The sequence below is a fragment of the Myxozyma melibiosi genome (assembly GCF_037950935.1).
Source record: "Myxozyma melibiosi strain Phaff 52-87 chromosome Unknown BZA70scaffold_11, whole genome shotgun sequence".
NCBI lineage: Eukaryota > Fungi > Ascomycota > Lipomycetes > Lipomycetales > Lipomycetaceae > Myxozyma > Myxozyma melibiosi.
In genome coordinates, this window is record NW_027042925.1 from 450,546 (window position 1) to 475,712 (window position 25,167).

Consider the following 25,167-nt stretch of genomic DNA (forward strand, 5'->3'; position numbering starts at 1 on the left):
GACGGAGCATCGTTATCTAATTCATTTATCTGATGTAAGGTGAGCCCTCCAGCGAGGGGCTCGTAGATAAGTCATCGACTTAGCCGTGAGGGGCCAGACCATCGTCGCGCAGATTGGATCTTTCGAGCATTCCGGCAGACACGAGCGGTGCTGTGATGAGCAGCGGCTGATTTGTTAATTGGACTTGGTAGAAGAGAACTTACAGAGCTCTGAATTGGCTGGACAGATCGCAACGAGTGGCAGGCAGCGCTGAGAGCAGTCTGCGATGCTGATTAGGCGCGACCGGAATAGCTTTGCAAGAAATCAAGAGAAATAACGATGAGCAGCAGCAGCAGTCAGGCAGTCGACGCCGAGAAACGACGCGATCCCCAGAAATGTCTGCCACCAGAAGTCTTTGACCTCGTGCTCACCGCGGTCTCGTTCCCGGCGGTGCAGTCGCTGCGACTGGTGAGTCGCACATGGAACACGGCGGTGTCGGACTTTGTCAACTACAATCCGGCGGCGTATGCATATCTTGACTTTCGCCAGTATGATCTGGACCGAGTGACGCCGCAGTTGCTGTTGCGGTATATCCACAACTCGAGGGGGATGACGACGTCGGTGCTGTTCCCGTGTCACTCGACCAAGAACGTACACTACAGTACGCTACGGGCGATGATATTCCTGCATCAGACACTCTCAGAAAGGTCGTACAACTCATTGACGAACGCTTTGAAGGCAAAGAAGTACTGGCTGTGGACGGACGACTCGTCAACGTCGACGTCGTCGTCGTCGTCGTCAGAGGAGGAAGAGGATCAGACTGGATATCGTCGGTATGGCCAACAGCAGAAGCGGACGGATCTGATAGGGTCAATGACTGCGGAGCTAAGTTGCCTGACAGGACTGGCGATTGACAATCTGTATTTTGTGATACGGCAATGGAACGATAGCGGGATAAATCAGATCACGCCGCTGTATCGGTTACAGGAGCTACATATATCAGCGCACGCATTGCCGATGCTGATTGCGTTCATTCGCACGAAACGCAAGGAACCACTATTGCCTAATCTGCAGATTCTGCAGTGCTGGTCAGATTACGATGCCAGAAGTAGGCTGAACGTGCCGCATTGGCTGGAAGGTGGAGCGCTGGTGGATGAGTTTGCGGCGTTCCCAGAGCTACTCGAGTTTAGGATTGGGGATTACAGCAACAACAGTAACTACAATACGACTAAGGAGCAGGAGATTGACCAGGACTGCCTGGATATTATACCAGAGTGGATGCCGAAGCTCGAGGTGCTGTCTTGCTGCGGCGTGAATGTGCGGCCGAGCAGGTATCCCGACCGGCGAGATTACGTGCATCGAATGGACCTACGACGGGCAGCAAACTTGCGGGTACTGGACCTTTCGTACACAAAGACGTGGATTATGCCGTTTGTGTCGCCAAAGTGTCGCAAGCTGATTTTGCGGGGAGCCGGGTTCGGGGCGGTTGATTTGTCAAACAGTGTGCTGAACGGGGCCGACGTGGATGCAGCTACGGAAGCACGACAGACGGCCGGGCTGCCGGGCGTAGAGAGTATGTATAAAGGATTGGAAGTGCTGGACCTGTCTGCATCGGGCGCGGTGCTGACGAACTCTGCGCTGATAAACATATTGACGCTATGCGATGGCGAGCGACTGCAGACGCTGGAGCTGCAGTCGTGTATGCGACTAGAGTTTGGCAAGCATTGGTCAGAGCTGATGGAGCAGATTGTGGAGACGTGCCCAGGACTACGGCGGTTGAATGTGAGCAAGAACAGCTCGGTGAGCGACGGGGACCTGGTTGCGCTGGCGGAGCTTGGACGGTTGGAGGAGGTGGATTTGTCGGGGACGAGTGTAACAGATCACGGACTACGGACACTGGCTCAGGGAGACGGCAGATTGCGAAGGGTTGTGGTGGGCTCGTGCCCGGACGTAAGCCGGAAGGCGGTGGAGAGGATGGAGAAGCAGGGTGTGATAACGAGTTAGAGGGGAAGGAGAGAGAGGGAAGAGAGAGGGAGGAGAGAGAGAGAGGGATAGGAGTGGGAGAGAGAGAGAGAGGAGGAAGGCGGTGAGTCAACGACCACTAATCAAAACATGTTCTCTATCTCTTCATGCGCTACTGCAGGGGTGCCTCAGCAGAAGCTCTAGAACAGACAGAGGTTCGAGGGAGATCCAAAGTGTTTGTTTACAATAATCAAAGCAGAGTTTTAGATTGCGATTGGCGATTAGGGTTTCATTGCGAAGGAAGGCAGCGACGGAACTGGCCTAGCGCCAGAGCCTTCAGCTCAGTGTTTACTCCCGTCGACGACCCGCGCGGAGGACGACGAGGACGACGAGAGACGCAGCGAGAGACAGACAGCAAAAGACAGCAAACAGCAAACAACATCAATCCAGCACTTAATCGCAACAGAACAGAAAACAGGACAAAAGCAACATCACAAAGATCGCACAATGGACGACGCACAATGACGTAACCCTGTGCGAGTGCGCGGCGCCGATCTGCACCGCCACCCAGTGCCCTGCACGGCTGTGCCACAGATGTGCTGAACTGTGGCGCGGCCATGACGTTTTTCGTTTTGTCGGCGCCGCCGTTCGTCGACTTTGAACTTCGCTGCTTTCTACCACGCTCCTCCTCCTCTTCTCTTCACCACCTCCTCTCCTTCTTCACCACCCTCCCTCTCCCTATATCCCTATCTCTACCGCTCTCTCTTTTTCATCATAACCATGCTCGCATCAGACACCTCCTCCCGCAGGGCAACCTTCACCGACGATCTCGTCGACCCCAGCGCTGCAACCCCCCGCTCATCCACCTCCTCAACCTCCTCAAAGCCAAAGAGCATCCTCAAAAACGGACCCTCCCAGTACCGCACCGCGAGCATGACCTCCTCCGCTTCCACCACACGACGCCAATCCTCCATGGCCCAGCCCCCATCGGCCCTCGCAAACCGCCCTATGCGCTACGCAAAGGCCCACGAACTGCCGTCACACCCCTCCGTCGGTATCGATCTCTCAAAGTCAAGTGAGTCCTTCCTACTCCATCTTTCTTCCTCTCTCTTCCTCTCTCTTCTTCTCTGCAGCACACACTAACTCTCTTCATCTCCCAGACACCGCGGCCACCCTCGCTACAGACTCCCCCATCCAAGTCAAGCCCATCTACACCCCGCCGCCTCTCCACGCCCACGCCTCCCACGCGGCCGCCCGCTCGCACGCTTCCGGCCCGCAGTACGAAGAGTTCTGGCGGCCTGACCCCGCTGAATCTGCCCGCCTCGCCCAGGCCCTCCAGAAGGACCGCCGCTTCACCATCACCTCGGCCACCGGCTCTGGGGCCCCACAACAGCGCTCGCCCTCGCTCTACTCCCAGCGAGCGGCAAAGTCCATCTTTGAGAACCCTCCTGCTCCTCCCCAGAAGCCCGCCCCGGCAACCGGCCACTACGCCCTTCCCGTCGGCCACCGTGAGACTCCCGCTCCCAACGTCGCTACTCTCGAGGACGCTGCCCGCAAGGCCGCTGCCGCTCGCATTGCTCAGATTGGTGTCGCTGCTCCGTCGCTCGTTCCCTCTCGCTCTACGCACGCCGACGCCGTCTCCGCCACTACCGGTGCTGCCACTGCCTCCAAGCGTGTTCTCCTCGAGCACCAGGCTCGTCTCGAGCGCGTGCGTGCGGCCCGCGAAAAGGAGCAGGCCGAGTTTGCCCACAAGCATGAGGTCCTTGTTTCCGCTGCTCTGCGCAACGTCAACTCCAGCCTAGGCGCAATCGATAAGAACATCCGTGAGACCACAATATGGGGCAACAAGGAGTTCACCGCCGCCGCTATGGCCCACGCCGAGCAGAACATCACCGGCAAGTACTCTGCCAACGTCGGCAAGGTCGATCTCGGCGGTGGCCTCATCATGTCTCCCGAGGAAGTCCACGCCATTGCTCAGCGACATGTGCAGCCTGTTCTCGATGAACTTCACGAAAAGGCCCTCGAGCAGCGCGAGAAGGATGAGCTTGCCCGACAAGAGCGCGAGCGCATTAAAGCCGAGAAGGCCGAGGAGAAGCGCATCCATCAAGAAGAAAAGGCTGAAGAGAAGCGCATCCGTAACGAGCAGCGTGCTGAAGAGCGGGCCAAAAAGGCCGAGGAGAAGCGCATCCGTGATGAGGAGAAGGCCGAGCAGAAGCGCGTCCGCGATGTTGAGAAGGCTGAGCAGAAGCGCATTCGCGACGCTGAAAAGGCCGAGCAGAGACGTCTCAAGGAAGAAGCCAAGGCTGAAGAGCGTCGTCTCAAAGAAGAGGCCAAGGCCGCTGAGCGTGAACAAAAGGCTGCTGCCGCTGCTGAGGCCGCTCGAATCGAAGAAGAGAGGGTCGCGAAGGTTGCTGCTGACAAGGCCGAAGCTGAGGCTGCCGCCGCTGCTACTGCTGCTGCTGCTACTACCGCTGCTGCCGGTGAGGAGACTGCCGAAGTCGCCGAGGGCGCGGTTGCTGATGCTGCTACCGAGTCTCGAGAAGTTGAGGCCGTCGGTGAGACTGCTGTGACTACCGCTACCGAAGGCGAGGTCACTGCTGTTGAAGGTGAGACTTCAGAAATCGCAAAGGAAACTGCTGAGGAAGCTGATCCTGCGACCGCCGCAGCTGCCGTGGCTTCCGCGGTTGCCGCTGCGAAGGCTGCGGCTGAGGAAGCGACCACCTCCTCCACATTAGGCGCGGCTGAGACCACTGAGTCTGCTACCGAGTCTGCTGCTGTCGAATCTACTGCGGTCGAGGGTGAGACCGTTGCTGATTCGACCGAGGACGCTGTTGTGGACAAGGAGGTTGACGCAACCTCGGTCTCCGAGTCTGACCTCGACGAGGCCACTGTCGAGACTGCTGCGGCTGTTCGCGTGCCCTCGTCAGAAGTCACCACTGTTGAATCTAGCGCCAAAGAGGGAGAGACTGCTCCGACATATGAGCTTCTCACTGCCTCTCTTGAGAGTGATGCGGCGGCTTCCACTACGGCTCTCGTGAATGGTGTTGCCGGCGGTAAGGTTTCCGAGTCTGAGCCTACTGAGCTCGTGAGCGAATCAGAAGATGTTGCTACCAGCATCACTCCTGCCGAGACCGCCCCTGTGGAGACTGAAACTGCCGAGAAGGAGACTATTGTGCCTGTGGTGCCTGCGGTCGAAACCACTGACTCGACCGCCGCTGTTGAGGACGTTGCTGAGACAAAGGTCGAGCCTGTTGAGACCGAGGCTTCCAAGCCCGCATCGTCCGTTGGAGATGTCGAAGAGTCTACTGATGGTGCTATCTCGGACTCTGTTGCTACTGGTGAAACGGTCGATGGTTCTATTGATGAGACCACTAAGGTTGATGAGACCAAGACTACCCATCATGCTCTCGGCAGATTCGGTGAGATTCTGGCAAATGCTGTTGAGGATGCTAAGGCTGCCAGCACCTAGTAATCAATGCCAGTCATTGTTTCGTGTTCTCGTTGTGTGAATCATCTATATTTAGTGATGCGGATGATCTTGTGTTCTAGTTTGGAGTACTAATTTTCTCAATTTATTTTTCTATTTTCTTCTCTTGTACGCGTGCTTATAATTTGAGTTTGATAAATTTTGATTTCGATTGAATAATATGTATTGTATGAAGGATTGCTGGAGGGAGCAGCAACTTAGGATTGGACTCGGTCTTCTGTTTTTTTCTTTCTTTGTGTGTTTTACTGTCGTTTTTGTCAGTCTGGATTGAGCCTGCTGGCTATTCATAGTCTGTGAGCGGAAATCGAGAGTAACGCGCTGTGTATTAGCCCAAAATGATTTCCCTTTGTCTGTTATTTTGTTTATTTATTTATTCTATCCTGATAGTGTGAAGTTTATAAATCTAGTTGAAGCTGTGTACAAATATTCCTTTGAAACCGTTCGATTTTTTCGCGTAACTTAGTGAATGTTAACTGCTCCTTAACCCAAACTAAAATCGTCGAACTTTGAATCGCGACAACGGTACAACTCGAGCGCACGCTACGAAAAAAAACAAAATGTATCAAAAAGAGAACTGTAGATTTGATTAGTTATATGGAATTTTTTAGATAGTAATACAATTGTCATAACCGTTTTATCGCATAGCCAAGCAATATTATACATGGACAAAATCAACACAAAATCAAAAACTACTAGTCATGCATCTAGATACAGATAGGAAACATCAACGTTGGCAAAAACAGACCTTGTGGTGTAAGTATTCACCGCACATCTCTGATCTACGCCATAGTGTCAACACTCGCAGCAGAAATCGATGAAGACACCTGGCCGTTTGAATTTCCTTTCTCTCTCGCTTTTCTGGCGGCTTCCAACTTGGCCTCGGACTTTTCCTCATACTCTTTCTGCTCATTCAACAGTCGCTCGAGCTGTCTGCGGGTTGTGTTCTGACCCATAGTCGCACGCTGCTGGATCTCCGCCGCCGGATAAGGAGGATTTTTCTCTCCAGCGAGCTCGGTCAGAATCGTGATAGCTCTCTCTAGACCCTCGATTGCCGTTTCAATCGCAGACACTTTACGGTCATTAATATTCACTCGTCGCAGCACTTCAGCCAACTGGAAATGGCAGAAAGCTATATTGAACTTCAGCGCAAGATTAGACGGCGACAGGGCCAGAGCACGCTCTGTGTATTTGATAGCGTTCTCGACACTCTCAATACTTAGCTCGTTGATTCCCCGCTGCAGCCAAACTCGACCCAAACACATCATGGTCTGAATACTTTTGCCTCCCTGGAACTGCTCGAGAGCAGTCTCGTAACACTCAATCGCACGCGCATAGTTTTTCAATTCTGTCAAACAATGTCCCAGGTTGATGTATGCAGAGACATCCTTCAATGTCTCTCGAATCTTTCCAAAAATACCAACCGCCTTATTGAACTTGCGATCTTCAGCAAGAGCAATTGCAATTCCCTGTGCAGCATACGCGTTTTGTCCATCGAGCTGCAAACTCTTGTCGAAAAACTCAACAGCCTTCTCATACATCTTTCGTCTCTTCTCGGCCTCTGCCTCGTTGGATGGTCTCATCTCGCGAGCAATGGTGAGATGGACATTACCCATTGCCGTAAGAGAGTAGACGTCGTGCTTGTCGTAGTTCTGTAGCGTATGTCTGTGATGTCGGAACTCTGTGTCTTCATTAATAGACTTCGCCACTGGCCTCTTGCGCTGGTACTGGTGCAGATACCAGCCATGAAGCGCGCGTACTTCAAGGTTACCGACTTCCGACTCAATCAGCTGTTGCATCATAGCCACCGCCTCTTCTAGGATCGACTTGTTCTGAGTCTCTTCGGCCTCTGCAATCGCAAGATAGCATAGTCTGATCCGGGCATCGACATATCCCGACATGCGCTCGTCAATCTCCTGATACAGAGTCTTTGCCTCTTCGACATTTCCAGTCTGCTCCTCCAGACGCGCCAAGTTGTAAGTCATAGTCACTAGCAACGACTCGCGGTTCTCCGCCTTGAATTCTTCGCTTGTTATTTGACTGAGACCCGACTGGAAAAGCTCACGAGCCTCTTCGTACGATCCCTTGTGGTACCGCAAGACTCCCATATTATTCAGAAGTCTCGGGTCAACTATTCCACCTTCAGTAATTTGTCGCTGCAGAGCCATCGCATGCTCCAAGGACGTGATGGCCTGATTAATGTTCTCGCTCTCGTAGAGCATACTGAGAGTAATGTGGACATCAATCTCAGTATCTGAGATACCGGGCCGAGATTCAACCAGGTTCAGATAGCGCTCCAGCAATATCCGCGCCTTCGCCTTCTCACTCGCCGCCAACTTTGCATCGTTACGATTTATTGAACCAACAACAGATGCGTGCTGAACGTGGTCACGAGCGTACAGGTAGCCGAGGATAAGTAAGCCTTCTGCGCACTTGGGGTGCTCCTGGATAATTTTCTCGAATGTGAGTTTTGCCTCAGTCAAATCATTGTTGATGATCTGAATCTGACCCATTCCGATCTTTGCCAGAACGTTGTCAGGTTTTGCAACCCGCGCCTTCTGGAAAGAGGACATTGCCTCTTGGTATTTCCCAAGATCGTGATAAGCTCTACCCATCCAGAAATAGGCATCTGAGGTGATCGCCGGAACTTCGGCATAATCAATCACTTTCTCGCAAAGCTTGATCACCTTTTCCATTTCGGTCTTCTTAGAAAACAGGTAGCGCGCTAACTCAACACCGGCGATAGCAAGTTTCTGTGAGCCGTTCTTGAAGGCTTTTTGTGTATATTGTAACGATGTGCCGTATAAGTCCACAAACTCAGGGCTGGTGACGTTTTGGAAAGCTCTGTCCTGATAGAAGAGGCCCATCAGAATATTAGTATTCGGGTTATTCGGGTCCTTCACAATCAACAGTTAGAGAAATTCCTAGACCAGACACAGTTTATCACTCTTAATAACTTACCAGTTCAAGTGACCTCTCCCACGCGATCTTTGCCTCGTCCTTGAATCCCAACTGCCAGAAACACAAACCGATTCCAATGCGGGGATCAGGTCTGATATCCTGCCGATACATCAGAATCTGCTGATAGATCTTGAGAGCTCCTTTATAGTTCTCCTTAGCATAGAGATAACGAGCTCGTCCAAAGAAGGCCATCAGATTTTCGGATCCTGAACTTTTCAAAGTAGCCTCAAAGTACTTGTTCGAAGCGTCAACAGCATCCTTTCCTGAAGTTCTCAGAAGGGTCAAAATTCCTGTAATCGTTTCATTAGCAAAATAATCCAACTTGAAAGTGGCAAGTAAACTTCAGATTCTCAAGATTACGACATACCACGCCCCAAAAGATTGACACTCCATGTAGGGTAAGCCTCGACAGTTTTGTTTAGCTCTTTCGTAGCAAGCATCTGATAGTGATCCTTCGTATGGGGTTGAGATGCTAGCAAAACTTTCGAAGTGACCGTCTTTGGCGCCTCTCGCAACTGCTTGAAATATAACCAGGCCAAACAAGCATTGAATGGCACGCGTTCTTCCTGCGGAGCACGAACAATGCTGGGAGCTGGAGAACGACAGTTAGTCATAGGCTCGGTGAAGATGCCGTCAATTCACGATGGAACTCACCTTTCAATCCACGCTGGATAACCTCTATCGCTTCATCGATCTTTCCAAATCGACTGTACGCGGTCTAATCATCAAGATACTTAGTATCGTCCATTGAAATCACATACGAGTCCCACCACTTACTCCAATCGCCAGCCAAAACTGTCTTCCGGCCTCCTCGTTCTCAAGGAGATCGCAAAGCTCAGTTGGGTCATCCGGCAAATCCTCATCCAGATTCAACGTGACAACCTCCTGGTCATCACGCAGCGGAATATCAATAACATTTGCCTGTGATGCATATGGCGCATCGGTGAACTCAGCATCCTTGGAATCATACGATGCTTCGGCTGAATCACCGTTTCTGTATTGATCTTGAGACTCCATCTTGCTGTTCACACAATTTCCCAGAAGTTTCAGTCAAAGCAGCGACTATAGCTGAGCAAAAGCTTTTCGCAGCTTCAAAGAATCGAAATCGAATTAGAGAGCAGTCAGCGGGAGGTTTAGCTGACGAGATACTTGCGTGGACCTGTGTACAGCTTGGGGTATTCGAGGTGTGGCCGATGCTAGTTTAGTCAAACTCTCGAGAATATCTTTAGGGCTCAGCCTAAACATCCCTGAGAACCTACAGATGCCAACCTTTACAAGCACCATGCGCGTCTACACGGACCAGAGTCCTTTAAATTATTATTTACATTTATTGCAAAGAAAAAACACCAAGACTGATCTGTCTTTGATTCTTTCTGAGTTGATTCCGGTAGTGTATATAGTATGTGAGATTGAGAAAGAATGTCTGCATAAACGGTAAAGTTCTCCACATATAAGTCCCAAACTCAGCAAAAATGTGAACAATTAATTAGTGATGACGGGCAAAAGCACCCAAAATCTTCAATGATGGTTCGATGGTCTAGTCGGTTATGGCATCTGCTTAACACGCAGAACGTCCCCAGTTCGATCCTGGGTCGAATCATTATTTTTTTGTTATTTTTTGCAAAACCTGATCTTGTCTATCTTGAAGATTCTTTTTTATTAAGGGTACAATTGATGGCATCAAGTTGGGCATTTTATTCTTGAGAAAGATCCAGTCACAGCGCGTTTACAACCGAGCTGTTTTGGTGGTTTTGACGCGTGAATTCAGATGAACTACGAACAGCTTCGCAATCGATAAGATCAGATCAACTACAGAAAGCGACAAGTATATTTGAGCTGCCCGCACATACAGAAGAAGGGCCAAAGGAACTCAAGCTTACTCGCAGAAGATCTCAGGAGAGCTAGAGCATAGCAATGGTCGGCGAAGTTGGATCAGAGGATGATGAGCACGGGGAAATTGATCGAAAGTATAGCAACGATGACGATAGCAAGGACGAGGAAATGGAAGATATAATAGAGGAAGAGGAGGACGATGATGAAGAGGAGGAGGGGGAAGAGGAGGAAGACGAAGAAGAGGAGGAGGAAGAAGAAGATGATGATGAGGAGGAAGATACTTATGTGCTCGATGAGACGTCGATGGTCGACGCGACCGGTCGTGAAGCGACGACAGGTGGTGACGACGACGAAGTGGTAAGGAACTACTCACTATGATATCTTGACAGGCATAAATTCTAACCAGCTCTTTTATAGGAATTATATATTCCACTTGATCTTACTATGGCTCCTCAATCGCTGGACAGTACGTCTGATTTTCAAATAGTTGGACTACACACCCCGCGTCCACTCATTTCTCTCGGATCTAGGGTCTATGAAGGCGAATGGGAGGATCTGGTGGGGACAAACATGCTGTTTAGCCAAGGTAGATCAAAATCATATCTATGCTTTCCTGTCGAGTGACGAAATACTAACCACTCTTGAATACAGATGCAGAGCTGATAGCTACAACCCGACAACAAATCAAATTGCATCTGGGCCAACTCGTTAGACGAGAAGAAGCCGAAAAGGTGATCAACAGCCAAGGTCGGTTGTCAGGAATCGACTGGTCGAATGCGCAAAAGACGCGAAATCGCAAGGCTACGTTACTAGAGAAGATTGTCGCGATTGATCGGAAAAAGAAAGAGCAGGCCGAGCAGACGCCTGGCAGCTGAGATGTACGATTATTGAGAAATGAACAGATTGTAAGATAATGAGGAATTTACAAATAGTAGGCTTTGCAATATTATTGAACATATACACGAATAATGAAGTACAAGGAGTTTGGCGACTATTATGATGCGCAAAAGGCAAGATATACATACACAGGATTAAAAAAACATAACTCCGGCCACTTACTGTAAGCACTTCTTGACACACTCAACCAAGTCCGAGGCACGCACATCTAAGACCGCGGACTCTCTGTCATCAATGCCAAAATTGATCAAAACCACGTCGTTCAGGTATCCGTGATAGTAGTCGCTCTCGAGACCTTTTAGCTGCGGATCATCTTCCCAATTTTCAAACACCTTTGTCTGATCTCGGTTCGCCTGCTGAATCGAGAGTAACTGTTTCAGCTTCTTCTCCTCCAAACGCTTACCAAGCGATCGCTTGTCTTTCTTCTCTTTCTCTTCTTTCTTCTCAGTAGACGACTTCTGAGACTCTGACTTCTCATCCTCAGCCGATTCAGATTCATCTTCGGACTCGGGCGAGGGCATTGAAACAGCGGTCCTAACCATATACTTCTCGAGGTTCATATCATAGACCTTCTCGCGATCCTTGCGGGGCGCCTGCCGAGAGTCGTAGGCAATAGTGGTGGTGTACAGGAGCGCCTGCTCATCAACACCGGCATAGATCAATGGCGGGGAGACTCCGATGACATCGAAGGGGAAGGTCGCTTTGGTCATCAGAACTCGTCGCTCGTAGTATGGGCGGTAACCCTCTTGATACTTGACATGAATGATTGAGATCAAGACTGTGTTGTCCTCTGTGGGGGTGCAAGGGAACTCACAGAGAGAAAGTCTCAAAGTGTTTGTGGCTTGTCGCAAGACGGTAGACTCTTTTTTCTCCACGAGAGCGTTCAAGCACTTGAAAGAGCGCGGCGCCAGGTTGCGAGTCTGCCAGCCGATCGAGGAGAATGTGCGAGGGTAGAGGTCCTGCTGGATGAAAGTTTTGTTTGCGATGAACATGAGAGACCAGTTCTGTTCCATCTCTCGCTTGGGCTCGGGGCGGCGGAGCTCGACCGGGTCGATATATTCGATTTTGGGATTGGGGAAGTACTCAGTGAGCGACGGGTAGACGGCGCGAAGATCGACCATCCAGACACCGATGCAGCCCTCGACCGAGTTGGCCGAGTATGTGAGTAATGGGGCGCCCTCGGGAGAAAAGAAGACTCTGGGGGTTTGAGGGCCAGATCGGAGGCCGAGGAAGATATGCTCACGGCACTCGCCAGATTCTGGAGTCTGGATGACGATCTTGACAGGCTCGGTGGCACACTGCAGGCCCACTTGCTTGGAGACCGCCTTCTGGCCTCTGGTGAGGAAGCAAGAGTAAAGCTCGTAGACGTTTCCTTTTTCCTGGCTGGTGAAGCCGATGTACGGATAGCTGGACTTGTAGGGCAGCGGCAGGATGCTTGGGTTGAAGCGCGAGCTCGAGGTCTCCTTGCTGGAGGACGCCGAACGGCCGACAAGATTAAAATTGATGCGCATGGCGGTCATGAAAGGGTTTGAGACCGAGGAAAGCACGCGGCGAGGGTGAGCACCGACGTGGGCGGGACAGCGGCGGGAAGAGGTCTGCAGGAAGGGCGGATCGAGGTCGCCAGGCAGCACCCTATCACGGGTCACATGCGTGCCGGAGTAAGGCAGGAGGCCAAAAAAGAGAAAAAGTACGACGAAGCCAGAAAGAACGGAGGCAATACGCATCGCTCGCGGACTATGGAAGAGTCTGAAGGAGCGGGCGTAGCGGTAGACCGCCTGCACGCCGGGCGGGAGCGATTTGGCGCTCGGCTTGTCCATCGAGACGGATGCAGCAGCGATTGGGAGGAATTGGCGGAAGCGGGAGGTCTCCTACCAAGAAAAGAGAAAGAATTGTGCGCCCCGGCAAAGCAGAGACCACAGCAAAACAGAGGAAGCGGGCGGCGGGCGAGGAAAGGGAGTGAAGGGGCGACTATCAGATCCGGATCGAGGAAGAGGGAGCTGAGGAGGAGGAGAGGAAGCACCGAGCCAGGCACGCAAAAGCTGCACCGGTACCTGCCCCTGGCTGCTTACATACACCGGACCCTCTTGCTTACAAATACACGAAACCCGCTGCTGACGGGATCCGACAACCTAAATGGCAAATAATGACGGACGATGATCAACCCACTGAACAGCTCAGCTGTCTACCGGCCACTCCTCCTTCACCAGCCCCCGCCTGCTCGAAAGGCCGAATGCAGGACCAACAGCAGTCCGTCAAAGGCTCTCCGGACAGCGACGCTGCCTCGGCCTCGGCGTCTGCGCAGGCGGCCTCCACGTCCTCGCCGCCCGCGAACAATCAGAACAACCCCATCTTCGCCCAGCACCCCACCTCCACTTCCCCGTCCGCCGCCGGTGCTGCTGTGCCTTCGGCCGCCTCTATCGACCCTTCCGCTCTGCTTGTCTCTGCGCACCCTTCAGCGCCGCTGTCAGCGCCTGCACCGATCACTACCGCTGCTTCTTCTGCCTCGTCGACGTCCAGCCATCCCCAACAGCAGCAGCAGCAACAGCAGCAGCAGCAGCAACAACTATCTGGCAACATCGACCGGCCGTTCTACACCCGCAACCGCAGAGAACGACCGTGCGATGGCTGTCGGAAACGCAAGACCCGCTGTCTGAGGCAAGAAGGCGCTGCTGTCTGCACAATGTGCATTTCTCACGACGAGGTCTGCACTTTTGTGCTCGAGCCCCCCATCCGTCGCCGGCCACCCCCCACAAGCTCTGCGACCGGCAGCAGCACCAGCATAACTACGACCGCCAAAGTAGCTCAGAAACCGCCAAAGAAAGCTGTGAACTCGACGCCCTCGCCAGATTCTGCTTTACAGCAGCAGTCGCAGGCGTCTCAGATCCAGATGCTGGACCCCCCACACCTTCACCAGCAATCACCTTCTCTCACCCAGTCTAATGCTCTAAGTCACGGACAAGCACCTCACCCTCAGTTTCAGACTTTACAGCAGACACAGTATCAGCCAGCGACTCAAGCTATGCACCATTCTTCACTCGAACCCTCGCTTTTGATGCAGCAGCATCGTCTCGACGAATACTCTGGCGATAGACTACGACCAGATTCGGACGAGCGACGACCTGATGATAGGCTGGGAGATTTACCGGCGGCGAAGCGTTTACGAATTGATAGACCAAATGCTGAGAATGAAGGTGACCCCACAGATGAACGTATGTTGACTCTTTATGACTGTGTCCTTGATGTTTTATGGAAAGATAATGTGCTCATTTACTCGTCTTTGTAGAAGGCTCAGATATAATGGACCCTATCTCGAATGCGAGCTCACTGGGCATGAACGAAACAGCTTATTCCGAACTTGTGGGTCCTAATCTACTAGACCACGAATACCAATTTGTTCATCGACTGTCGATTGCCGCTGGAGCCAGGTTACAGATCTCAAAATCGAATTACCTCCGTCCGGTTTCGAACGATGCTATATTTCTGATGACAACGGATCAGGAGCTGAGCGAGGATCATAAGCTGGTTGACGAGATCGAGAGCATTGTCGAGCCATATGGACCCAAGTTGGTTGCGCTGTACTTTCGAATAGTCCATCCTTCTTATCCCATCATCCATAAGGTTAGTTTTTTTTCTATTCAAGTATGGATGGAGTTGTCAAGATCAATGACTAACAGATCCTGGATAGACTTACTTTTTGTCGCAATACAAGACATCGCCAAAGTTGATTTCACCTCCATTATTGGCCGCAGTGTACTCACTAGCACTGAACTGGTGGGCGTACGATCATGAACTATCGCATGTGGACGCGCAGCCAGACTCGGTCAAGCTCGACTCGATTTCGTTTACGGCTATCCAGCGACATCTTCACAGGGCGCGATTGTCGACAGTGCAGGCTGGTTTACTGCTACTACAGCGAAAGCCAGTGTCAGTATACGGAGGCTTTAACTTGGGTAAGACGCAGGTTTCAGCTTTTACTGCGCAATTGGTAGGAGTTGCACAAGCACTTGGGCTGCACTTGGACTGCAGTCGTTGGCATATCCCATCATGGGAGATTCCTCAACGGCGACGGGTCGCGTGGGCGCTCTATGTGCAGGATAGATGGGCGGCGTTATGTCATGGACGGCCGTCGTACATTGATGACAAGAATTGGGTAGTGCCTATGCTTGATCTGGATGATTTTTGTGCCGAGCTGTCAGCTGCGTCGGGAGTGGATAATGGAGCGGAGCTTTTGATTGAGATATCAAAGCTGACGTTTATATTATCAGAGATCCTGCAGACGTTCTTTTTCGCAGAGTACACCAAGTACAAGCACGAGATACGAGCACCGCAGGTTGTGTTTGATTTGGCGAAGCCTTTGCAGCTGATGCTGAGACAGTGGCATGCGGGTCTGTCGGATTGCTTGTATATGAAGCCTTCGAATATGACGAGCAAGCGACTTTGTACGACGGGGTATCTTCATCTGGCGTACTACACGGTTGAGATTGCGCTTCATCGGGCGATACTGCGGGCGCTTGAAGGATGCCAGGATAATGTTGTTGTGACGCAGTTTAGGACTGCGGCGAATGACCGAGCGAATGCGGCGGTTAACTTTGTGCGGTCGCTATCGGCGGAATATTTGGAGGCGTTCTGGATTCATTCGTCAAGGGACTGTATAGTTGAGATTGGACAGTTCATTTCGCTTTTGGAGGTGACGTCGATTTCGGACGATGAGGCCAAGGTGTATAAGGACTATAGGGAAGGCTTCCAGTGGCATCTTCGGGTGCATTCTCGGGCAGCATGGATGTTTGAGTATGCGTTGCTACGGTTAGAGAAGACGGTGTGGTCTATATTTGCGGCGGTGCCGCCGACTTGGGCTGCTGCTCAACAGCCTCGGATATCCCAGCAGCCGCAACAACAACAACAGCAGCAGCAACAACAGCCGCAACAACATCAGCAACAGATACTACAGAAACAGCAGCAGCAACAGCAGCAGCAGCAGCCACAGCAAAATGAACCATCAGAGCTGCAAAACCAACAGCAAAAGCAGCAACAGCAGAATGTGCAGGAATCTAATGCGACAGTTGGGATGACGAAAGACATGAAGTATGTGAATGATTCGTCGCCTATGCTGTCGCAATTGAATGCAAAGACGCCAGAGCAGCTTTCGCTGAGCGGGATGCATCGGACACATTCGCAAATCACGGGGTTGAAGCTCGAACCGGGGTTGGATATGGGAGCAGGAAACACCGGGAGTGAGTTTTGGACTAGCCCAGCGAGCAGCGTGGACGATGGGGTGAATGGAGTGGCATTGCCGTTTTCGTCTGTGATTGCGGGGGAAGAGACAGGTACGAATAGTGAAGGACTGCAAGCGTTTGAGGAGGTCAGCGGGATGTTGTTTGAGGGGGAGTTTGTGTCGACGAGTAGCTGATAGCAGCAATAATAATAATGACGATGATGAGGACGATGAGAGGGGAGGAGAGGGAGGGGAGGGGTGGTGTTGATGAGTTACGAACAGATGATGTTTTAATAGCTTAATAATGTACTTTTAGATGAAGACCACTATAAGCAGCAATAACGGCGATAATTGATGCTATAACAAGGCCAGATATGGATTTATCGTCAGATTAATCCAAGTGGGGGACGGCATTATGGCATCCAGGACCCGGCTTTCGAGCAGCGGAAGACACAGGCCCGTCAAGCCGCACCCAGTCCTGGCCCCCACCGGCTCTCTGAGTGCTGGTCGGCGATGCTGCTCCAGACTTGGTTTTGGAGGTGTGAATAGAAGACAATTGAAGAATAAAAAGAATCAGAACACAAACAAACAACTTCAACACAGTAACAAACCGCGAAATCCAGCGGAAGAGCAACATGAAAGGAGCGGCCGTGTTTGGCTGCAGGAAAGACACGTGACCTGGTCCGTGGAGGCGCGATGATAAATACTTCGGTGCTCTCCGGTCCGTCCACTCTCTTCCCGCTCTTGTTTCCTTCTTCTTCTCCATCCTCTCTTCCTCTACCCACACACTTCCTCCATCCATTCTTCCTTGCTCTACCATCCGCAATGTCTGCTCCTACGTACGTCTCTTCCTTGTTTCTTCTTCTTTTCTGCTTCCTGTCGATTGCGAGGTGATGCGGGGTGGCTTCTTCCTTATCCCGCGTTCTTCCGGTCAGGCTGTTTTCTCTGCCAGAGATTCAAGCAGAAGCAATTGAGTTCTCTTTTTATAATAATGAAGATTGCTAACGTTTGGAGTGCTCGTCTTGCTGGCATTGCTGGCGGACTGATGCACACTTCTGAACCCAGTGGTGGTATGTTCTGTCTATCATAGCTTTCCTTTTCCTCGCGTCTTTGGCTGCCCTCAATTGCAATTGCAATGCAGTTGCCTGCAGTCAATGGACTGGACCGCGTCTACGCTTGTCGAATACTTTCTTTTCCGCTCTCATTCAGTTGATTGAGCCTTGGTATGGTAATCTAACGTTTTCCTCTTTCCCTTTCGCTCAGATATCGGTCTTATCGGCTTGGCCGTCATGGGCCAGGTATGTATCCATTTTCCTTTTGCTGTTTTCTTTCCGTTGCAGTTCGAGAAACACTCGTCAAGGTCGTGCTGGTTCAATTGCCTGGGCTCTTTCTCCGGGCCAGATGGTCTGGAGGAGGTCAGAAGCATTGTTAAGCTCACCCGTGCTAGTCCTAATCGGGACTAACCCTAGTAGTTATTCCCCGGGGCCCAGGGCGACCTCGACGCTCTCGCTGTTATCTCCATGGACTCTTTTCTAACAATGTTTGTAGAACCTGATCCTCAACGCTGCTGATCACGGCTACACTGTTGTTGCCTTCAACCGTACCGTCTCGAAGGTCGACCACTTCCTCGAGAACGAGGCCAAGGGTGTGTACTTTTCTTTATTTATCTACAGAGTAGAGAAACACAATTGACTAACACAACTATTCAGGCAAGAGCATCATTGGTGCCCACTCCATTGAGGAGCTCTGCGCCAAGCTCAAGAAGCCCCGTCGTGTTATCCTTCTCGTCAAGGCCGGCAAGGCTGTTGATGACTTCATTGACCTCTTGATCCCCCACATGGAGCCCGGTGACATTATCATTGATGGTGGTAACTCTCACTTCCCCGACTCCAACCGCCGCACCAAGGAGTTGGCCGAGAAGGGACTTCTCTTTGTTGGCTCTGGTGTGTCTGGTGGTGAGGAGGGTGCCCGCTACGGCCCCAGTTTGATGCCCGGTGGAAACGAGAAGGCGTGGCCGGCTATCAAGAACATTTTCCAGGACATTGCCGCCAAGACTGACGGTGAGCCGTGCTGCGACTGGGTTGGAGACGAGGGCGCTGGCCACTTTGTGAAGATGGTCCACAACGGTATTGAGTACGGTGACATGCAGTTGATTTGCGAGGCGTACGATATCCTTAAGCGCGGTGCTGGTTTCACCGACAAGGAGATTGGAGATGTTTTCGCCAAGTGGAACACTGGTGTTCTTGACTCTTTCTTGATTGAGATCACCCGTGATATTCTTTACTTCAACGATGAGGACGGAACTCCTCTTGTTGAGAAGATTATGGACAGAGCCGGCCAGAAGGGAACTGGAAAGTGGACTGCCATCAACGCGCTTGACCTCGGTATGCCTGTCACTCTTATCGGAGAGGCTGTGTTTGCTCGCTGCTTGTCTGCGATCAAGGAGGAGCGTGTTGCTGCCTCGAAGGTTCTTCCCGGACCTACTCCCGCGTTCTCTGGTGACAAGCAGGAGTTTGTTGACCAGCTCGAGCAGGCTCTGTATGCGTCCAAGATTATTTCGTACGCTCAGGGCTTCATGTTGATCAGAGAGGCTGGTAAGGAGTACGGCTGGACGCTCAACAACCCGGCTATTGCTCTTATGTGGAGAGGTGGCTGCATTATCCGCTCTGTTTTCTTGGGCGAGATCACCCGTGCTTACCGCAAGAACCCCGAGCTCGAGAACCTGCTGTTTGACGACTTCTTCAAGTCTGCGATCACCAAGGCCCAGGACTCGTGGCGCCAGATTGTGTCGAAGGCTGTGTTGTGGGGAATTCCCACCCCTGCTTTCACCACTGCGTTGTCGTTCTACGACGGCTACAGATCTGCCCGTCTGCCCGCGAACTTGCTGCAGGCCCAGCGTGACTACTTTGGTGCGCACACCTTCCACGTTCTCCCCGAGTTCGTTTCGGAGAAGTACCCTGCCAACACCGACATCCACATCAACTGGACTGGCCGCGGTGGCAACGTGTCTGCCTCTACCTACCTTGCTTAAGTGATTAGGCCGGAATAGTGTGCTAGGAAGAAGTGATTAGTGTTTAATGTTAAGGCGATGAAGCCGTCAAAATGTAGTAGCTGAAATTGAGATTTTGGTTGAGTCAAATTCTAAATTTATTTTCTATTAAAAGAGAAAGTTCGGCGGGATCCCCGAAGATTTATTAAAAAGGAGCCTGAATCAGATAAACAAGAAGAGTAAATGGGTCCGAGGGTGTAAACAGTGACTAAAGAACAGAGATAGATGTGTATATATAACTACATATATAACTACATAATATATAACTACATATAGATATAGAACAGATATAGAATATAGACACAGTAACAACAGCCCAGACCGCCCTCAACTCTGCTCAACTCTGCTCAGCTCTCAACTCTGCGGCTGCCGAAGTCGGGTCGATTTTACTTTCGTCATTTTGCCTTCCTCCGCTCATCTCCTCCTCAATCTCTGCTTCCTCGCCATCACCCCACCACCACCACCGCCTCCTCCTCCTCCTCCTCCTCTCTTCACCACCCTCCCTACTGTCAATGCACAATGGTTGGCGTAGCGGGTGGCAGCAGAGGCTGCGACAGCTGTAAGCGCCGCAAGATCAAGGTCAGTCCCGCCCCAGGCCACCCCCCATCCCCGTCAGCTCTCCTCCTCGCCCACTAACTCCTCCCTCTTCCTTCTTCCAGTGCGACGAAACCTTCCCCAGATGTCTGCGCTGCATCAAGTCAAACAGAGAATGCAGCGGCCCCGTCGTCGGCCCCGTCTTCCGCAAGCAACGCGTCGGCAGCGGTGGCAGCGGAACACCGCTCGACGTGGATCAGCCTGGCTCCTTCATCCCCGCCCCGGACGCCGTCGCCCACAAGCGGCGCAGGAAACGCATCATCGAAGGCCTGCATCCAGTGCCCGTCGCCGGAGCTGGTCCCAAATCAATAGCGTCTGCACCGCAATCCTCTCTCTCCGCCAGTCCCCCCAGTCTGCCTCACCAGCTCGCTCTCTTCCCCGAATACGACCTCTACAACTACTGCGTCAACCTCTACATCAACTGGTTCTCTCGCGTCGGCCATCCCCGTCGCTTTCATGGCGACGAAAGCATCCTCAGCTGGGCTACCTCTCTCCCCATGTTCGCCCTCTCCCTCACTCCCTCCACAACCACCTACGCCGCGCGCGCCCTCCTTATCTCCCACATCGGCATCATCCTCCGCAACTCTGAAATCGAGCTCATCGGCGCAAACTGGTACGTCCAAGCTCTGCAACACCAGAAAGACGTCATCGGCCTCATATCTCGCGATTCCGTCTCGAGCTCGTCCGTCTCTTCCTCCGGTAGCTCGCCCTGCACCGGCTCTACCGCCTCTGACTCACCTCCTTATTCATCAACAATCATGGAATGGGCTTCGAGCGAAAATCCCGTCATCCCAAAATTGGAACACTACAGCCCTCTACTCCCCGAAAACTCCACCCTGCCCGCTCTCCCGAAGCTCGAAGACGGCTCCGTCAGCCCCGACAGGTTCCGCGCCATGAAGGGCAACGAAATGTCATCAGAAGATGACACTATCGTCGCCGGCATGCTCTTGGCCGTCTACGAGCTTTTCAAATTTTCATCCTCCACCTCTTGGATCAATCTGCTCAACGGCGCCAGCGAGCTCATGCGTTACAGAGGTCCTTACGCCTACCGCAGCGGCTTTAATTTCGCCATCTTCCAGAGCATGCGTGGCATGATGACTCTCAGAGCAATCACATCTCGCCAGAAGACTTTTTTGAGCGAACCCCTATGGAGAACTGTTCCGTGGCAGTACAGCCAAAAGACAATCCACCACCGACTCCTCGATCTGACTTGCGAAATACCAAACTACGAAGAAGCCTTTGACGAACTCTTCATGTTTGCCTTCAGCAAAGACCCGAGCGAACCTGGCGACCTACCTACTCCCAGTGGCCAAAGAATACCTCGTCTACGCGAGCGGTTCTGCAATCCTGAGATTTGGATACATCTGCGTACCCTATCTGCACAGCTTGACGGCATAAGTCGTTCCATGGATGATTGGTTAAGGGAGTATGTCGTTGACGCTCAGGAATATGCGACTCGCACCCGAAGAGGTCCGCCCGGCCAGCTCAAGTTTGACTCCATGACCGGCGCTCCCGTCACTGTCGAGAATCGGTGCCCTCAGTTCCAATCCGACGAAGAGTGGAGCAGAGCTCATTTTTTCCACCCAGCAATCTTCTACACCTCACTACACGACGCCAGACTGATGACGATGTATTATTCCGTAAAGATCGTCATCTGCTACCTGCAGGAACTAGCAGCGCCATCGTTGTTCTATGAGTTTAATGACTACTTTGGCGGGCAGCAGACAATCACAGACTCTCTCGACTCGCCTGCATGCCAACTGCGCGCCTTTGTTGCTGAGCAACGAAAAACGAGAGCGCAGGCAACAGACGTTATATGCAGGTCCATGGCTTACTTTCTGTCTCGAAATTCCAACGCTGCAATCATGAGTCTATTGTTTCCGATCGGCGTCGAGCATACCACTTTAGTCGACCCCTATGAGAGAGGGTGGATCTGGAACCAGCTCCAGAGAGTTCATGGTCGATTAAAGGCAATGGGGAAAAGCACTCCGCAGTCTGAGTCTGAAACAAACGGCGGATTCATCCTGAAAGAGTTGGATGCAGCCGAATGCATGAAGGAATTGAATATGTTTAGGAGTCTCCCTGTCTGCCAAGGATGTGGAGAGCACATCAGACTACCAGCTCTGTGATTTTCTTTTGTTGTTTTCTTTGTTTCTTGTATAGGATATTTTGGCGGGTTTTGGAAGGCTTTTCAAAATTTTGAGCGCGGGGTAACAACTTGCAGGTAATTTGTGATATTTTGGCTTGGTTTATTGGGGTTTCTGTATTATTATAAGCACTGTTATTTATACTATTACTATTGTTGTATTATTTTACTGTTGTGTGGCGATTATTTCTCTTTAATATCATGTTTCTTGAACTTACAACTACTTTCTATGAGAACAGCTTCAGGGGCGTAGGGTTTGCCTCCGGGAACGAAAACCTTAATGAACCTTATCTTCCCCGACCCTGCAAGAAAACTCCCAGCCAACCAACGATAACAGCCTTCTATCAGCAAGGTGCTCAGTGCACTTTCTTGTCTTGCTCAGCGTCCTAGCGTATCTTCCCACCCGCAGCCCACCATTTGCCTCTTCCTCAATCATCTGGGCCTTTCTTCGAGTTTGCCGTTCTCCCTCAGCGCAAGCGTGAAGCTCCATTATCAGAGCTAATCGCTTCATTATCGTCAATCATGGATTTGGATCTCATCATCACGAACGGCGTCGTCGTGACCGCTTCCGGCACCATACAGCCTCCTAACAGCGACATTGCTGTCAAGGACGGTGTCATCACCAGCATTGGCCGCGGCCTCACTGCATTCGCTGGTCCAAACACCAAAATCATCGACGCGGAGGGCGCGCATGTCACCCCCGGAGGCGTCGACACCCATGTGCACTTGTCTCAGGGCGCCGGCGGTGTAACAATGGACGGATTCGACACCGGAACCCGCAGTGCAATCTGTGGTGGTACGACTACCGTTGTCTGTTTTGCAGCTCAGGAGAAGTGGGACGAGGATGTCCTGAAGGTCGTGGCGGACTACCATGCAAAGGCCAAGTCTCAAGGTGGAACTTACAGCGACTACGGCTTTCACCTGATTCTCACCAATCCCTCGCCCGCGGTATTAGACGAGCAGCTCCCGATATTGAGGAATGAGGAAGGCGTTTCCAGCGTGAAGCTGTACATGTCCTACGACAACAGACAGTTGAACGATGCTCAAATCATGAGTGTTCTTCAACGCACGCGCGCACTCGGTATGACCACAATGATCCACGCCGAGAACTGGGATATGATCAAATTCATCATCAAGCAGCTCGAGGAGCGCCACCAGACCGACCCTTACTTCCACGCCGTCAGCAGACCACCGATTGTCGAGAACGAGGCTGCCTACCGCGCGATCGCCATCGCTGAGCTTATGGATACTCCCATTCTCCTTGTTCATATCTCCACCCGATCTTCCAGAGACCACGTCCGAGCCGCTCAGACTCGCATGCTACCGATCCACGCCGAGACTTGCCCGCAGTATCTGTACCTGCTCTCCGACGTCTTGAAGAAGCCTGACTTTGAAGGTGCAAAATACGTCTGCTCTCCGCCCGTCCGCGACGATGTCGACGACATTAACGCGCTCTGGGAGGGAATTGCAAACGGTACCTTTACCACCTTGTCTTCTGACCACTGCCCTTCCTGCTGGGACCACCCCAAGGGTAAGAAGCTGGGACTGGATGAGAAGACCAAGATTGCTCGTTTCAGCGCCATTCCCAATGGCTTGCCTGGCGTGGAAACCAGACTGCCGCTTGGATATCAGGGTGTTACTGACGGCAAGATTTCAGTGGAGAAGTTTGTCGAAGTGGCGTGCACCAACCCTTCCAAGCTCTATGGATTGGAGTCCAAGGGTGTTTTAGCGCCCGGTTATGACGCTGACATTGTGATCTGGTACCCCAAGAACAAAGTCCAGGTGTCGATAGAGAACGGGCAATTGCATCACAGAGTCGATTATACGCCGTACGAGGGATTCAGTTTGGGTAACTGGCCTCGCTATACTATTCTGCGAGGAAAGATTGTCTGGACTAGAGAAGAAGGTGGTCTGGTAGGAGAGCAAGGTTATGGCCAGTTCATCAAGCGTGCTGGAAATATGCTGCGCCAGCCTCGCGATGTCTGGGTCAATGAGTGGCGGCCTTATGAGATTCAGAACTGAATTGGTAGCCAGATATGCGCTCCTAGATAGTTAATGAAACCTGAGTCACCATTTAATGCCTGTTAATATCTAATGTATATACTAATTACTGAATTTTAAAGCAATAAAGACGAGTTACAGTGACTGCTGTAGACAATTACAATGAGCTCACAAGATTGATCATGTTATTGCTTTACATATAACCATGGAGATCCACCAATTTAGTAAAAAAGATCATTAGCAATATTACAGTCATTGACATCCTTTCTGATGAATAAAGGCAGCAATGCTAACTACTGACTACCCACTTTACAAAACCAGGCCAGATTAGTTGTCTACAACACTCCATTACTATCTCATGACCTCTCTTATATTGGAGGAATGATTAGTCAATTGTGTCATTATTTCTGTATTCTCATATCAATGTCTGATGGTTATCCTCAGATCAATGTCTGATGATAAACCGAGCTGGATTACTCTGGCTAAAGATGACGATGAACCTGCATCCCGGATCCAATACTCAATACAATGCTACACTGTTGCCAGAGTTGTGGATCGATGGCATGACAGATATGAGAGCAGGAGCCAGTACTCTTGAGCTAGATAGATAAATCTTGAGGAACTATTGACCTGGGATAGCCAAATGTAATTCCTATTACTGTGATTTTAAAGAATCTTTTATCTTTACTTTTCACAGGGGCTTTCAGACATATTTGAGGTAAGTTCACTTAATGATCCTTTTATATGATGCTACAAAATATATGATCTATTTGTCTTCTACCTTCACTATAGCTAGGGGAGTACCTGAGAGCTTTTCATATATTTGGTGCTCTATATAGTTTATGAACTGAATATATCAATCAGCTGTGAATATATCAACTATATTAGTAGATGATGGTAGAGATCATAGATCTTCTACTTACAGTCTCATTATCATTACCACCATGATTATCCTTATTAATGTAAAATACTGTAAAGCTGTTATCATGAACTTGTTCCAACTTATTCACCCATCTTTCCTGCTTTCATTTTTTCATTCTACTTCTTGA

The 25,167-nt window shown here is 51.2% G+C and overlaps 9 protein-coding genes and 1 non-coding gene across 10 annotated transcripts; 8 read left to right on the forward strand and 2 right to left on the reverse strand.

Annotated features, from left to right (window-relative positions):
* Positions 1 to 15: 15 nt before the first annotated feature.
* On the forward strand, positions 16 to 2,352 carry BZA70DRAFT_71247 (uncharacterized protein). Its single transcript, XM_064915347.1, has one exon. The coding sequence runs from the start codon at positions 319 to 321 to the stop codon at positions 1,981 to 1,983; it is 1,665 nt and encodes a 554-aa protein (XP_064766678.1). The 5' UTR covers positions 16 to 318; the 3' UTR covers positions 1,984 to 2,352.
* BZA70DRAFT_71285 (uncharacterized protein) lies at positions 2,353 to 5,466 on the forward strand. The gene is made up of 3 exons (XM_064915349.1): positions 2,353 to 3,016; positions 3,102 to 4,024; positions 4,112 to 5,466. The coding sequence occupies exons 1-3, from the start codon at positions 2,722 to 2,724 to the stop codon at positions 5,408 to 5,410; spliced, it is 2,517 nt and encodes an 838-aa protein (XP_064766679.1). The 5' UTR covers positions 2,353 to 2,721; the 3' UTR covers positions 5,411 to 5,466.
* A 495-nt stretch (positions 5,467 to 5,961) lies between these two features.
* On the reverse strand, positions 5,962 to 9,613 carry BZA70DRAFT_71265 (uncharacterized protein). Its single transcript, XM_064915348.1, has 5 exons — positions 9,164 to 9,613; positions 9,041 to 9,104; positions 8,754 to 8,978; positions 8,387 to 8,676; positions 5,962 to 8,322 (listed from the first exon to the last, which is right to left on the reverse strand). Exons 1-5 carry the CDS (start codon positions 9,401 to 9,403, stop codon positions 6,208 to 6,210), a joined length of 2,934 nt encoding a protein of 977 aa, XP_064766680.1. The 5' UTR covers positions 9,404 to 9,613; the 3' UTR covers positions 5,962 to 6,207.
* Positions 9,614 to 9,912: 299 nt separating this feature from the next.
* Positions 9,913 to 9,986, forward strand: BZA70DRAFT_t74. The gene has a single exon. It is a non-coding gene; the product is annotated as a tRNA-Val (tRNA).
* On the forward strand, positions 9,957 to 11,138 carry BZA70DRAFT_296977 (uncharacterized protein). The gene is made up of 3 exons (XM_064914547.1): positions 9,957 to 10,576; positions 10,637 to 10,805; positions 10,871 to 11,138. Exons 1-3 carry the CDS (start codon positions 10,301 to 10,303, stop codon positions 11,092 to 11,094), a joined length of 669 nt encoding a protein of 222 aa, XP_064766681.1. The 5' UTR covers positions 9,957 to 10,300; the 3' UTR covers positions 11,095 to 11,138.
* A 1-nt stretch (position 11,139) lies between these two features.
* On the reverse strand, positions 11,140 to 13,105 carry BZA70DRAFT_282989 (uncharacterized protein). The gene has a single exon (XM_064913373.1). The coding sequence runs from the start codon at positions 12,931 to 12,933 to the stop codon at positions 11,275 to 11,277; it is 1,659 nt and encodes a 552-aa protein (XP_064766682.1). The 5' UTR covers positions 12,934 to 13,105; the 3' UTR covers positions 11,140 to 11,274.
* Positions 13,106 to 13,288: 183 nt separating this feature from the next.
* On the forward strand, positions 13,289 to 16,655 carry BZA70DRAFT_282992 (fungal-specific transcription factor domain-containing protein). The gene is made up of 3 exons (XM_064913374.1): positions 13,289 to 14,325; positions 14,400 to 14,734; positions 14,802 to 16,655. The coding sequence occupies exons 1-3, from the start codon at positions 13,347 to 13,349 to the stop codon at positions 16,521 to 16,523; spliced, it is 3,036 nt and encodes a 1,011-aa protein (XP_064766683.1). The 5' UTR covers positions 13,289 to 13,346; the 3' UTR covers positions 16,524 to 16,655.
* Positions 16,656 to 17,144: 489 nt separating this feature from the next.
* Positions 17,145 to 19,684, forward strand: BZA70DRAFT_283001 (6-phosphogluconate dehydrogenase). Its single transcript, XM_064913375.1, has 4 exons — positions 17,145 to 17,398; positions 17,592 to 17,626; positions 17,877 to 17,973; positions 18,038 to 19,684. Exons 1-4 carry the CDS (start codon positions 17,320 to 17,322, stop codon positions 19,357 to 19,359), a joined length of 1,533 nt encoding a protein of 510 aa, XP_064766684.1. The 5' UTR covers positions 17,145 to 17,319; the 3' UTR covers positions 19,360 to 19,684.
* BZA70DRAFT_312300 (uncharacterized protein) lies at positions 19,685 to 22,333 on the forward strand. The gene is made up of 2 exons (XM_064914982.1): positions 19,685 to 19,956; positions 20,037 to 22,333. The coding sequence occupies exons 1-2, from the start codon at positions 19,897 to 19,899 to the stop codon at positions 22,098 to 22,100; spliced, it is 2,124 nt and encodes a 707-aa protein (XP_064766685.1). The 5' UTR covers positions 19,685 to 19,896; the 3' UTR covers positions 22,101 to 22,333.
* A 59-nt stretch (positions 22,334 to 22,392) lies between these two features.
* Positions 22,393 to 24,291, forward strand: BZA70DRAFT_283003 (uncharacterized protein). Its single transcript, XM_064913376.1, has one exon. The coding sequence runs from the start codon at positions 22,640 to 22,642 to the stop codon at positions 24,137 to 24,139; it is 1,500 nt and encodes a 499-aa protein (XP_064766686.1). The 5' UTR covers positions 22,393 to 22,639; the 3' UTR covers positions 24,140 to 24,291.
* Positions 24,292 to 25,167: the final 876 nt, after the last annotated feature.

Bases quoted from the DNA above. Each gene is read 5' to 3' on its own strand.
- BZA70DRAFT_71247 (XM_064915347.1), top strand. From the start codon at position 319: ATGAGCAGCAGCAGCAGTCAGGCAGTCGACGCCGAGAAACGACGCGAT.
- BZA70DRAFT_71285 (XM_064915349.1), top strand. From the start codon at position 2,722: ATGCTCGCATCAGACACCTCCTCCCGCAGGGCAACCTTCACCGACGAT. The intron at 3,017-3,101 runs GTGAGTCCTTCC...TTCATCTCCCAG, and splicing joins TATCGATCTCTCAAAGTCAA to ACACCGCGGCCACCCTCGCT. The intron at 4,025-4,111 runs GCCGAGGAGAAG...CGGGCCAAAAAG, and splicing joins AGCGCATTAAAGCCGAGAAG to GCCGAGGAGAAGCGCATCCG.
- BZA70DRAFT_71265 (XM_064915348.1), bottom strand. From the start codon at position 9,403: ATGGAGTCTCAAGATCAATACAGAAACGGTGATTCAGCCGAAGCATCG. The intron at 9,105-9,163 runs GTAAGTGGTGGG...CTTGATGATTAG, and splicing joins AGTTTTGGCTGGCGATTGGA to ACCGCGTACAGTCGATTTGG. The intron at 8,979-9,040 runs GTGAGTTCCATC...GTCGTTCTCCAG, and splicing joins TATCCAGCGTGGATTGAAAG to CTCCCAGCATTGTTCGTGCT.
- BZA70DRAFT_296977 (XM_064914547.1), top strand. From the start codon at position 10,301: ATGGTCGGCGAAGTTGGATCAGAGGATGATGAGCACGGGGAAATTGAT. The intron at 10,577-10,636 runs GTAAGGAACTAC...GCTCTTTTATAG, and splicing joins GTGGTGACGACGACGAAGTG to GAATTATATATTCCACTTGA. The intron at 10,806-10,870 runs GTAGATCAAAAT...TCTTGAATACAG, and splicing joins AAACATGCTGTTTAGCCAAG to ATGCAGAGCTGATAGCTACA.
- BZA70DRAFT_282989 (XM_064913373.1), bottom strand. From the start codon at position 12,933: ATGGACAAGCCGAGCGCCAAATCGCTCCCGCCCGGCGTGCAGGCGGTC.
- BZA70DRAFT_282992 (XM_064913374.1), top strand. From the start codon at position 13,347: ATGCAGGACCAACAGCAGTCCGTCAAAGGCTCTCCGGACAGCGACGCT. The intron at 14,326-14,399 runs GTATGTTGACTC...TCGTCTTTGTAG, and splicing joins AGGTGACCCCACAGATGAAC to AAGGCTCAGATATAATGGAC. The intron at 14,735-14,801 runs GTTAGTTTTTTT...GATCCTGGATAG, and splicing joins CTTATCCCATCATCCATAAG to ACTTACTTTTTGTCGCAATA.
- BZA70DRAFT_283001 (XM_064913375.1), top strand. From the start codon at position 17,320: ATGAAGATTGCTAACGTTTGGAGTGCTCGTCTTGCTGGCATTGCTGGC. The intron at 17,627-17,876 runs GTATGTATCCAT...CAATGTTTGTAG, and splicing joins GCTTGGCCGTCATGGGCCAG to AACCTGATCCTCAACGCTGC. The intron at 17,974-18,037 runs GTGTGTACTTTT...ACAACTATTCAG, and splicing joins CCTCGAGAACGAGGCCAAGG to GCAAGAGCATCATTGGTGCC.
- BZA70DRAFT_312300 (XM_064914982.1), top strand. From the start codon at position 19,897: ATGGTTGGCGTAGCGGGTGGCAGCAGAGGCTGCGACAGCTGTAAGCGC. The intron at 19,957-20,036 runs GTCAGTCCCGCC...TCCTTCTTCCAG, and splicing joins GTAAGCGCCGCAAGATCAAG to TGCGACGAAACCTTCCCCAG.
- BZA70DRAFT_283003 (XM_064913376.1), top strand. From the start codon at position 22,640: ATGGATTTGGATCTCATCATCACGAACGGCGTCGTCGTGACCGCTTCC.